This window comes from Sprattus sprattus, assembly GCF_963457725.1.
Source record: "Sprattus sprattus genome assembly, chromosome: 4".
Lineage (NCBI taxonomy): Eukaryota > Metazoa > Chordata > Actinopteri > Clupeiformes > Clupeidae > Sprattus > Sprattus sprattus.
In genome coordinates this window covers 28,061,214-28,074,049 of record NC_137923.1, presented here as the reverse complement: position 1 = coordinate 28,074,049, position 12,836 = coordinate 28,061,214, and the positions used below count along the sequence as shown (strand labels likewise).

General features: G+C 43.6%; 1 protein-coding gene across 1 annotated transcript in view; it reads right to left on the bottom strand.

Moving 5' to 3' along the window:
* Positions 1-4,035: 4,035 nt before the first annotated feature.
* Positions 4,036-12,836, bottom strand: part of pigk (phosphatidylinositol glycan anchor biosynthesis, class K) — a 34,860-nt gene continuing 26,059 nt past the window's right edge. Inside the window, exon 11 of the mRNA XM_080836143.1 lies at positions 4,036-5,459. Within this exon, the coding sequence (XP_080692269.1) occupies positions 5,343-5,459 (117 nt within the window). The 3' untranslated portion in view covers positions 4,036-5,342. The remainder of the gene's footprint in view (positions 5,460-12,836) is intronic.

The following is a 12,836-nucleotide window of genomic DNA, read 5'->3' as shown; positions in this document are numbered from 1 at the left end:
GGTTTTGTTTATAAGCCTGTGTCCTCACCATGGGCTACAGACCGAAGTGCAAATGTTCTAAATAAAGTTTCTAAGGAGCTTTATCTTATTTAACACATTCCAAATGCAGCTGAGAGGTGTTCGCTGTAAAATAGCCCACATCCCGCTTGTTCTGTTGGAATAAAAACGTAATCTTTTTATCGTCTCTTCTCGGCGCCTTAAGGATTGTTGAAACATAAACAATACACCACTGAGAGTGTCACACTACTGTTAAATATCACCATGGCCCACAGTCTTTGCCGATCCTTTATAGGGAAGGCCTTTCAGTGCTTGTAATAAGCGGCAATTCCTCACCTGCAGAGCCACAAAGTGTTTATCATACACGATGGCCTCATTCCTCCTGTCAGTCATGCTTGTGCACGCGTGTCAGGAATGTCAAATACGTTTTCGGGATTAATGTGGTGGCCTTGGGTTAAATGAAAGGCAGGTGTGTGTCAACCGGACGGAGCTGCGTTACCGACTGCGCTCATGCCGGCAGGCCCGCACCCAGGCACCTGTCAACAGCTAATGGGTCGAGTTATTGGCGGAGATAGGAAATTGTCACGCGAATGCCGAAGCATGTCACTGCAGACGAGCAAGGAGATTAGGATCAACGGCCATTCATCCAGCTGTGGGTTTGCAGACAGCAGGGATGAACGAAGACACGCAGATTTAACTCATTTTGTTAAAAGAAAGTCTTCAGTGAGATGTGTATGGTTTATTATGTTGGAATCCATTTTCAATTAAAAACTTGCTGTAACTCTTCCTGACAACGGCGGTCTGTTTCTGGGAGACCACCCTGCGTCTTACTCCCCTGGCCATGGTAACTGCACACGCATATGGAGTGCAGCGCAAAGCAAAATCCACATCTCCCTGAGCTGCCTGCATTGATGACAGGCAGGTAACAACACTGTGCCCTAAACCTCGGCATTGCTTGTCATTGTTGTGAAATGAAGCCACAATTAAAACACCTCGATGCAAACTGCAAGTAGACTGACTTCATCCACCCGTAAGCAACAAACAAGGTCGTCTGGCGAAAGTTAATAAAAACTGTGGTAGTTCATGGGTTGATACTTCAATTCTTATTCTATTCTTTACACAGCTCAGGGTCTATGATCTGGCACGTCAAGGAAATGTATAGCTTGATCCATGGACAGATTATGAAACCATGGGCTCTGGGCCTGGACATGTAAAAGCCCCCCCTGCAAAAATTGTGTGCTCGCAAATCATTACTTAAATGTAATGACATTTTTTTTCAACAACACAATAACGAAACTCACCTGTACCTGAACAGGATTTACAGGGCACATACACATTTTCTAACACAGCGCACGTACACTCAATTAAAGCCAACAGCAAAATATACCTCTTTCAACCACAAATCAACCACACTAGATATGCTATGGGTAATTATTTAAGGCGTCTTTAGCTATATATCTCATTGCTCATGTGCTACTAGGTATCTTTTTCTTAAGCTTGAGCAACTGCTCCCCAAAATGCCTGCCTGGGTCACAATATGTTGTATTCATCCCGTTGATGTGAGTAGGATAGGCTACTGCTGAAAAATGAGAGGTTAAATAATTTGGGTTGGGACTGCAAAAGAGACTGGTAAGGATCTGGGTTAGGGTTATATTTATCTTTAATGCTGCTTTCAATCTGACTGCACCTGTGGGGTCTTTAAAAGATAATAGTGTTCTTTCTTTTAAGGCCCATCATCAAGGATTTCTTTTTGTCATTGTGAATTCAGTGACCTTGTTGTTTTTGTCTGTAGACTCATATCAAAATTGTATTTTGGGTGAGAAAATAATGGTTACTGGCAAAGCAGGGTAGAGAGGAAAAATAAGTGTGAGGGATAAGCCTAGAGTTGAGAGACATTTCTAATGGGAGAAGGTGGAGGCCCCAGCCTTGTAGGTGTAACCCCCCAGCTTCGTTAGGAGTCGACATCAGCCTGACAGAGAAGCGCCCTCTGCTCTGTGATGTAAGAGGTAGGGCAGTGGACATGCTCCTAAAATAGGGCTGGAGATGGCCATTCATATGTAATGACCACTGGCCTGTCTCACTGCCACAGGCATTTCTTCCAGAATACCACTCACATTCTGAGCTGATGAGTGAGGCTATGGTTGGTTGTCACACGTATAGCGGCAAACCACTGCTTACAGCTTCTTTTAGCTCAACTGCATATTCAACTATTTAATCTCACTTTAAATCAGGCTTTAACTGAGAACTGTACTGAGGATCCTTTAGTATACCAAGATTAGGAAGCAAAGAAATCCTTTCTTATAACAGCCTATGATGTAATCTCTTAAACAGCTCACAGAAAAGCTGGCTGAAGAATGTATTAAGGCTAAGTTACCAGTTGTACAAATCACATGTAACCACAAGAGACAAATATAATTGAAACGTGTAGTTTGTGATCATCAAATAACAGATAGACTGCTACCACACAGCATCTATCACTAAGAGGAATTAACACAAGTTGTTCCTCTTCACCATCCTGTTATTTTAATAGCCACATGGCGTGGGAATTTCCCGAGAGCTGTGAGTGTTGTTTTTCCACCATACTGCAGTCATCTCTACCCATTAAGGAGGCTCAAAATAATACATTTAGGTTTAAAAAAAAAAAAGTTTAAATTGTAGACTTCAAAAGGAAACTCAGTGTTCCAAACTGAGCAGGATTACCAGATGCCTAGTCCAAACGCAATTTATCAGCCAGATGACATGGCCACACGATACAGGTGAAGCTGAGGATGTGTCCATCTGATGGATCCCATGATGCTTCACTCGCACCATATTGACTACTGCCATTTGTTCTGTTGAGCAGAAAAAAACACTGTGCCAGCGCTCGATAATCTGTGAAAAAAAGGATGTAATTTTGTTCAAATCAGAAAGAGGTATGGTATGTCCTTCAAGACCTAAGAGCTGGCACAAAATGAATGGCAACAAAACATGTCAGGCCACCTTGGCATCTAGTGCTAGTCAAACTCTTGTGTGAGCTCTTTCCACCTTACATTTTGTTAATATGAATGCATTTTTGTCACATTTCAGGACTTAAGTCAAATTCTAGAGACCAACATTTTTATTTCAATAATGTCTATTGATATTTCATGGTCAGGAATGTGGTTATAATTTAACTACAATTTCTCCCTACCACTGAATATCTTTATCAGTGTACAGTTAGACAACATACTTTTTTTATTCCCTCTAGTCAACATAGTCATCAGCCCTAACTTTGTAGTGTTAGCAAAGAGCGACCCTCAACAGAGTGCATCAACCTGACAAATCGCAATGGCTGCCTTGAATACATACAAATTGAATGGGATCCTGGAGCTTCTGAAGAAATAAATTCAAATCTGGCTTTCAATGACTCAAAAATGTTAGACTCTTCCCTATTGGTCTATGAATCCGTCAAGAGTAAAGAACTGGCACATAAGAAATGGCAATAAAAGCTTGCAGCGTTCCTTCTCTTAAACAGTGTTAGCTCTCTAAAATGACATTGTCAGTTTAAATGCATTTATGTCATATTTCAGGATTGAACTCAGACAAACTCTGTGATCAACGCTTACATTTAACATTTAAGCCCAGATGCATCAACCTGACACAAACTTCAATGACTGTCATTTACTAATTAATTTAGTTTAATTACAATATTTGTAATGATGTTCAAGCCATGTTCAGACTCACTCCACGTTGTAGGCTGGCATAACCCTACATCAATCAAAATGGACATGACCAGAACAGACATGAGGCTGCTCTACAAACCATCTTGCGTCACCCTAGGGGGTGACGTGACCAAGTCTAAATCCATTTAGAAGACACAGCCAGCCAAACCAACCAAACTAGCATAATTATATTTAGCTGAGCATTCCATTTTTTCATTGCCATGATTTATTCCTTACATACCTAAAAGCAAACACAACACAAAAGAGCTCTCAAAGTTTCTTTCCCTTCATTTTTATTTCAAGTCACACCTTCAGGAAGAGCATGGACAAAAAAAAAGAAAAACATGCAGCAGGAGGTTTAAAGGATTCACACTTGGGTCTGAAAATGTGTTGACACAGCAGTTAAACCCATACTCTTTCACACATACCCAAGACACCCAACAGCAGCTCTTTCCAGATAAAAAAGTGCTGGGTGACAAACATAATAAATAATTGAGAATATCTCTTTCGATCCATTTTCCAGATTTTGTGTTCAAAGGCAACATTTTACACAGGGGTTGTATTTCAAAGCCTTCCTAAAGCCTGTTAAGCCAGTTCCATCCATGTAAGGGTTGAATTAATGGACATAATGTAAGTAAATGCTACTTAGCTAATGGAACACAGTCAGGATATTGCAATGGGGAGTGGATGTATCCATCACAGACACAGTCCATAACAATCTTCCTAGCTCGCAAAGCATTTGAGTAAGTGAGAGTGTGTGTGTGTGTGTGTGTGTGTGCGCGTGTAATAAGGCATGTGGCTAGACACATAACTTGACTAATGATATGGCTGTCCCTCATATGTGTATGTAGGTGTATAAACACAGAGGTGGCCAATAAGCTGGTCTGAACCCCTGACCTTCATTCCTATATGTGACCTTAGGAGACCGGTTCACTGAAACGCTAGAGTTCAAATAGGTATTCCCTCTGGTATAGGAACATTTACATTGACCAGTCATCACAGGCTATAAGACTCACTGTCTGAACTGCAGAAATAATACATGTCTAAAACTTTAGACTGCAGTGCAACAGTCTCTGTAGACTGCAGTAGTAATGCAGAGGAAACCCGGCCACATTCCAGTCTCCTCAGGAGTTCTCTGACATTTCTGGATGGCAAATACAATATTAAAAGGGTCAGCAGCCACACATTTGCGTGTCACCGGTTCTGAAAAGCATGAGAAAGAGCACATAAAAAAAGACATTTCTTTGATACTAACCCCCAAAATTTTATGACAGAGCTCCGTTACTGAATTATTAATTAAGTAAATATGCAGTGACATCTCAGTGACTCATCTTTTTAGCACACTAACTGCTAATCTTTAATGTGCGAAGGGTACATTCACTGAGGTTCAGAAAGGGATGAAATGACACTGTTGCAGAGTTGTCAGTGAAAAGCGTCAAACGCCCCCTCAATCCCACACCGACATATCATAATTACAGTGTAATGTGACTCTAAACAGCCAGGGTTGCAGCCATAACAGAAATAGTAAAAACAAAACTGAACAATTCATGAAAGTTATTCAAGTATTTCAATGAGAGCCCCAGCTCTCTGCTTGCACGCCACCCCACAAAAAAAGCGCCAGGGCTGGACCAGACTTTACGGTCCTCCACAGTGTCTCTTTCCCTCTCAGAAGATGTGCTTGAGGTGTTTGATGCCGTAGGTCTTGAAGAAGACGAGCAGGATGAGGGTCCACAGGCCAAGGATGAAGCCGTCGGGCGGGTGCCAGTCCTTCTGCTTGGGTTTCTGAGGGAAGAGCACAGCTGGTTAGCATTCAGGCCTCGTGGTTGTGCCACGCCGAGACGGCACGCAGGGCTAACACAGACGGTCCTGCACATCCTCACACACACAATAATGTGCACGCAGGGCTCACACAGACGGTCCTGCACATCCTCACACACACAAGATTCTCTCTAGAACGATTCTGTCTCGATTCAGAAAAGTTCATAATCGATTTTGTAATAAAAAAATGTGTGTTGAAATGCAAGCTGCATCGATTTTTGCATTGTTCATAGAAAGTCATTATTGTGAGCTGCGTCGATTATTGCATTGTTCATAGAAAGTCATAATTGTGACCAGGAAAAGCTTTTTCTCTAATAAAAAAATAGAAAAGGTAATTCATCTGTTGATTTTCTTTAATTATCAAACAATAAAGTAGGAAGTGATTTGAGACCGAGTAGCAAACTCAAATGTTTTGAAAATCGAGATGCATCAATAATCGTTTTATCGGTTTAGAATTGATAATCGATAATCGGTTTAGAATCGATACGTTGACCTCTGAATCGAAATCGAATCGTGAGGTGCCAAGAGATTCCCACCCCTACAATAATGTGCACACGCACTGACACGGGCAGGCATGCATACACACGAGCGCACCCAGGGCCGCGCACGCAACAAGACACACGCACGCTCTGTCACCACATCATCGTTCTATGTATGAATATTATATCTTCCGCTGTATTAAACATGCCATTGCAGGAGTGCATTTACATGCAAATGCAGCCAGAATATTCTTCAGAGAGGGAAAGACTTAACCTCTAAAAGCAAAGTCCTCATAACTTTTCCAATTACATTACTAGAGAAAAGAAACAGTGCAGTGCAGAGAGAGAGAAAGAAAGATGAGCAAGAGAGATAGAGAGAGAGATGAGTAAGAGAGAGAGAGATGAAGACAGAAAGAGATATGAGCAAGAGAGAGAGAGAGATGGGCGAGAGAGAGAGGAGCAAGGGAGGAAGAGGGAGGGAAGAAACTAGACGCAAGCAAGAATGAGAATGATTTGAGATGTAAGAGGGAGGGCAGATAATGGGATTCAGCGGGGAGATGGCCGGCGTGGGAGACGCAGATAAAGCCAGTGGTGGACCTGCTGGAGTGCTGTAGCACAGTCTCCCCCTCCACCCCCAATCAGCAGCTCAGACTCAGCGCCGTCCCCGTCCCCAAGTGGTGAGGCCGGCGAGGCTGAGCCACAGGAGAGCTACACACACACACACACACACACACAAACACTAACACACACACCCTCTGTCAAGCGATGTATGTACATGTGCGCCACACACACACACACACACACACACACACACACACACACACACACACACACACACAACCCTTGTCCAGAAACCTATGTACAAACACACACACCCCTCCTGGCTCGACATGACAACCAGGAGCAGGTGAGAGTTAGAGAGAGAGAGTGAGAGTGGTGGATAGGTAAGGGGAAAACAGATTCGAAGAGGTTAGGTGGAGCGGTAGAGAGAATTCAAGACAAGAAAACAACGAGTGAGCCACAGACTCATTTCGCCAAGGCGTTCTGCACCGCTGACAACTCTCACTGAGGACTCACGCACAGACACACACGCAGTGTCATGGGGTAGCAGACGATGACTAGTGTGAGGGGTGAGGAGGCACGTTGACCTTCTCTGCGTGTGTGTGTGTGTGTGTGTGTGTGTGTGTGTGTGTGTGTGTGTGAGTGAGTGAAGCCCGTCAGGAGCACCACAGGCAGTGGAGTGAGGCCTGATTGATGCCTCATGATGGGGAGCAGTGGTTGCAGTTCACACGAGCAGCTTCACAAGCCCAAGACACACACACACACACACACACATCAAAGCAACTGGGGCACACACACGCACCCACACAAAAAGCAGTACAGCATATACTCCTCTTACTATGAGATGATGTACAGTGGGGAAAATAAGTATTTGAACCCCTGCCGATTTCGCAAGTTTGGCCACTTGCAAAGAAATGTGTGATCTAGAATTGTAATGGTAGGTGTATTTTAACAGAGAAACAGAATATCAACAAAAAAATCCAGAAAACTGCATTTTATAACATTTATGACTTTATTTGCATTTGATGCAAAAAAGAAGTGTTTGAACCCCCAAGCAAACAGCAAGAATTCTGGCTCCCAATGGCCAGTTATGTGTCCAAGAAGCACACAGATTAGTCCACATTAGGTCTAACAAGGTATACCTGATCTCAACTGGTGACCTGTATAAAAGTAACCTGTCCAAAGAATCATACTTCACAACTTCAACCTCACCACCATGGGCAAGACCAAAGAGTTGTCCAAGGATGTCAGAGATAAGATTGTAGACCTGCACAAGGCTGGAATGGGCTACAAAACCATTGGCAAGCAGCTTGGTGAGAAGCAGATAACTATTGGTGCGATAATTCATAAATGTAAGCAAAACCAAACAACTGTTACCCGCTCTAGGTCTGGTGCTCCATGCAAGTTATCCCCTTGTGTGGTATCGGTGATCATCCGAAAGGTGCAGAATAACCCTAGAACTACACAGGGGAAGCTTGTGAATGATCTCAAGGCAGCTGGGACCACAGTCACCAAGAAAACCATTGGCAACACACTACGCCTTATTTCTTTGAAGTACAGCAGCATTCGCCAGGTCCCCCTGCTCAAGGAAGCACATGTACAGGGCCATCTGAAGTTTGCCAATGAACACTTGAATGATTCTAAGGAAGCTTGGGAGACAGGATGTGTTCAGATGAAACCAAAATCAAGCTCTTTGGCATCAACTAGACTTGCCGCGTTTGGAGGGGGAAGAATGCTGAATGACACCATCCCCACCGTCAAGCATGGTGGTGGAAACATTATGCTTTGGGCTGTTTCTCTGCCAAGGGTACAGGACGACTCCACCGCATCGTGGGGACTATGGATGGGGCCATGTAACGTGGAATATTGGGCTTGAACCTCATTCCCTCATTCCCACTCATTGAAACGCAACCTTAAGGATTTGGAGAGGATCTGCAAAGAGGAGTGGACCAAAATCCCTCCTGAGATGTGTGTAAACCTGGTGACCAACTACAAGAAATGTCTGACGTCTGTGCTTGCCAACAAGGGTTATTCCACCAAGTACTAAGCCATGTTTTGCTAGGGGTTCAAATACTTATTTTTTGCATCAAATGCAAATAAAGTCATAAATGTTATAAAAGGCAGTTTTCTAGATTTTTTCTCACTGTTAAAATACACCTACCAGTACAATTCTAGATCACACATTTCTTTGCGATGGGCCAAACTTGCAAAATCGGCAGGGGTTCAAATACTTATTTTCCCCACTGTACTTCACATGCTGATACACACACACAAGTACAGAGCCAAGAGCCTGCTATCATAAATCACACATGGCACTGAGGCTAGTGGAAGTAACAGCACACAGAGCAGAAAAGCATTAGAACTAAATTATAATTATGATACATATGCACAAACAGTAAAACACTAAAATGCAGTCACACACAAACACATCACAAATGCATGGCAGCCCAGTCCTGTCTGCACATAATACAGAGTAGCAGACACTCTAACTTTTATTATAGGCTACAGAGTGCACGCGTACACGCACGAACGCAGGTACGAACGAATGCACAAACGCATGTACACACACAGAAAGATGGAGCTTCTTAACTTCAATTTCTTCACTTCAATTTCCGTCAGCTACGAGTGAATGAGTGGCCTGTGAACCTCTTTAGAGAAGGATTACCACTGGGATTGAGCCTTCCCATACCTGACATTTTAGCGCAGCACAGCAGGTACCCTCACACCAGGACGCCCAAACTAGTCGAACAGGGGTGGCGGGGGGGATTGCTTATCTCCATGGAAACCACTTGATCAATGGACATGGCTTTCGACTGTGGCCTTGAGGCATCTAAAAGCTGCCATCTCAGATAACAAGTCAAATCACACACAGCTCCAGTATGGGCCTTTTGTGCCCTCCTACCACCAACTCTGAAGGTGCATGGTAGCGTGTGTCTGTGTGCTTAAGGTGAGGTTACAGCAGAGAATACTATTTTCTACCCTTGGTATAAGGTAAGAGAGAATTTGCATTGTTGCCACAGCCCTACATCTGACAGCAATGCCCACATTGTCTTTCCACACAGTCCTCGTCAGAATATGCCAGGGCAAACATGAATGGCTAGAATGCTTTCAGTCATGATTGAGGTGCAAGTAATGAACCTCACCTCCCTTCACACACACACACACACACACACACACACACATGCACACACGCACACACACACACACACACACACACACTTGAAAATGTCAAGCAATTAAAATTCCTCCCTGGCATGGCACTGCGAGCAGCAACTATCCATTTTCCACCTTCCCTCTTGATTTCCTCTGGCCATATGGTAAAAAAACAACAAGCTGTCAACCAAAACAGTGATTATAAGAGGACCCCCCCCATCACGTCAAACCAGTACAAGGTCACAAGCAGTGGGCCTCTCCCGGCCACTCCAGAACACATCAAGACCAGCAGACCAGCCATGGGGGACAGTAGGACCTGGTCACCGCTACAGAAAACAGTAGGCATCGTCTTCAGCCAGACCACTGTCACAGTCATCGCAGTCCCTCCAAGATTAAGCAGTTTTGCAAATTCAAGGATTTCCAGCCATTGCGGGTTGCATTTTCCTCTTATTACCACGTCATCACTTTTGGCTGCAACAATCACAACAAACCCTTGCAAGACTTGAATCTGGAACAATCCCTCATTCTGCTCCCTCAAGAGAGATGGCTTGGGATAGGTTTGATTCCAGACGGTTTCTTATTATAGGCTCCTTCCCAGCAGAGCTCCCAGAGGAGCTGGGACAGTGGAGACGGAAAAGCACCTGAAGTGCAGCTTCTGCAGACACGAGACAACCTGAGAAGAAGTGTGTGAAGGAGGCTAAGTATGTCACTGAAAGCAGCCTGAAGAGCTCCGTTCTGGTGAGGAGTGAAAGAGAACGGAAACCAGGTTAATGGAGCCTGAGACGCTACACAGGTGGGAAGAGAACTGGGGACTGGGTCATGGGTAGTGGGAGTGGCTGCTCACTGATGGGCCTGAGGCTTTCAAGTTCGTTTAGACACTTATGGAGTGCTTCCGAAGCAACTTGGAAGACAGTGATTTTCTTTATTTATAGAAGTATCCATGCTTCTAAGGCCAGCACTCTCAAACAGGCCTTTTTTGGCATTTCTTTCTAGCAGCCGAACTAAAACAGAGCAGTTTTCTTTTTTGTATGTTCCATTTTGGTATGTGGCCTTCGTTTTGATTAAGGGTTTCTTTTGAGTTTTAATTCTCAAGACTGATGAGATAAAAAGCTTTTTCAACAACCATTTTGGTCATTCAATATGCTAGAGTATGCATAGCTGCTAAATAACAACAAAAAAAGAATATGCTAACTGCTAAATAACAAAAAAAAAAAGTGCTGCTGCAGATTAATTAAATAATTGATTCTGGAATTACATAAGAAGACTATTCAGAGTTCAGATCACCACATAATATAGGCTAGCTGTTAGCTACTACAAGGTCTTGGCTTCTGGTCAGAGCAAGTCCCAAAGACTCCGTGTGGATTATAAGAGACCACTGCTGAAACCCAAGTGAGTTCACAGAAATGACATAAAAGACTCTGATGAATAGAAGGTTAAAGGGACGGATATCGTCATTCAAACAGCGGGCCGTGATTATTCAGCCTCGTTTTGCATTCCCTTTAATGAAACTGTGACTCGCACCTTGGCTAATGAATATCAAACGGATGTCATTTCCTCCTCCATCCTGTTCAGCAGCTAATGAAGGCAACTCTAAGAGTGCCCTGTGTGATGCCTTCGATGAGGGGAAAAATGAAAAATGGTTCCTTATACACTGCTTCCACACATCACCCTGGCAAGCATGAGCAATGAATCATTTCTACGACGGGCCTGATACAGCCAGGAATACGGAGGGCTTGTGAAACAAATCCGGTCCCAAAGTAGAGCAGCATCTGTGTCAGTGAGTACGTCCATGTCTCACATCCTCAATCCAATTTTGTGTTGAGGAAGAAGGGGGGGGGGGGGGGGGGGGTGGGGGGTGGAAGGGCATAAGAGCTTCATTAGGCAGGAAAGCTGAGTCATGTCTCAGGAAATGACAAAACAAGCCTCTTCCCCCCGAGTGTTCGCTTCTTCGCTCACTGGGCTCCCGCTCTCATTACGAGGGGACGAGGGTTTCACAATTTTTTTTCACGCATACTCTGATCCTGGAATGTCTAGCATTGCCGGTGGTGGTCTTTTGCAGACGTCAACTGTTTGAAATGTTTCATCATTGGACTACATACTGTCTGTATGCAGGACAGACAAGCACTTGAACTTGACAGTGATACGAACAGGAAAATACAGCCCATCTTCATTCATTAGCTGGTACATCAGTCGGCAGCACTGAAAAGGACCACTGGTCCATTAGATGCATAATGTCGGATTACACACAGGCTGAGAGCCGTACTTTCCATAGGACTTCATTAACATTTACATTCAGTCACGCAGTCAAGGCTTTTATCCAAAGCAAATTGTAGTACATCAAAGGCATACATTATCAGTACATCCCATTAATTGGACCAGTAACCTTGTGCCTTGCTAATGTCTTGCTGACAGGAAAGGTTGTGCTGCAGGAGGAGCTGAAATGGGCGTTGGCTGAGGTGAAAGGGCATGTAAGAGAAAAGAGCGCTATCCATTTTTAGCAGTAGTGTCCCTTGTTATCAACAGCAGTTGATTGAGTGCGTTGGGTTGCTTTGAAACTAATGACGAGTAAGGCAAAGGGTCGGAGTACAAAACTGATACAGCTGTACTGTGAAATATAACATGTTATTTAGATATATGGATATAGTATATATTTATCCTTCATCTCCAATAATTCATACATTTTACTGTGAGCCAAATAGCTATGGGTCAAAAGCATACTTCAAGCCAGTGTATAAGCACAGTTCAAGCAGACTTTGTGGAAATGTATTCCATGAAGTTTAGATTGTTGTTGTCATTTCTGGACTTGTCAGTGAGGATTACTGACAATTTACAGCATTCTATAAATATGAAATGAAATCCATCCTCCTGGTCCACAGCAAGTCTTCTGGTATCTAAGCAACGAGGAAGACTAATGCTGGTAATATTACCGGTCGTCGGTCTTTAACTGTACTGACACATCAGCCCAGGGTAAGATGGCTACAATAGGGATTTACTTCAGTGAAGAGAATGGCACGCTGGTCGTTGGCAAATCTTAGAACTAGACCTGAACACATGAAGAAGGATATTCTACAAACTTCAATACCGTTTTGGGTTACAGACAGCACAACGTTATACATGAGGGTAGTAAGCTGGTGTTTTTGTGTAGACT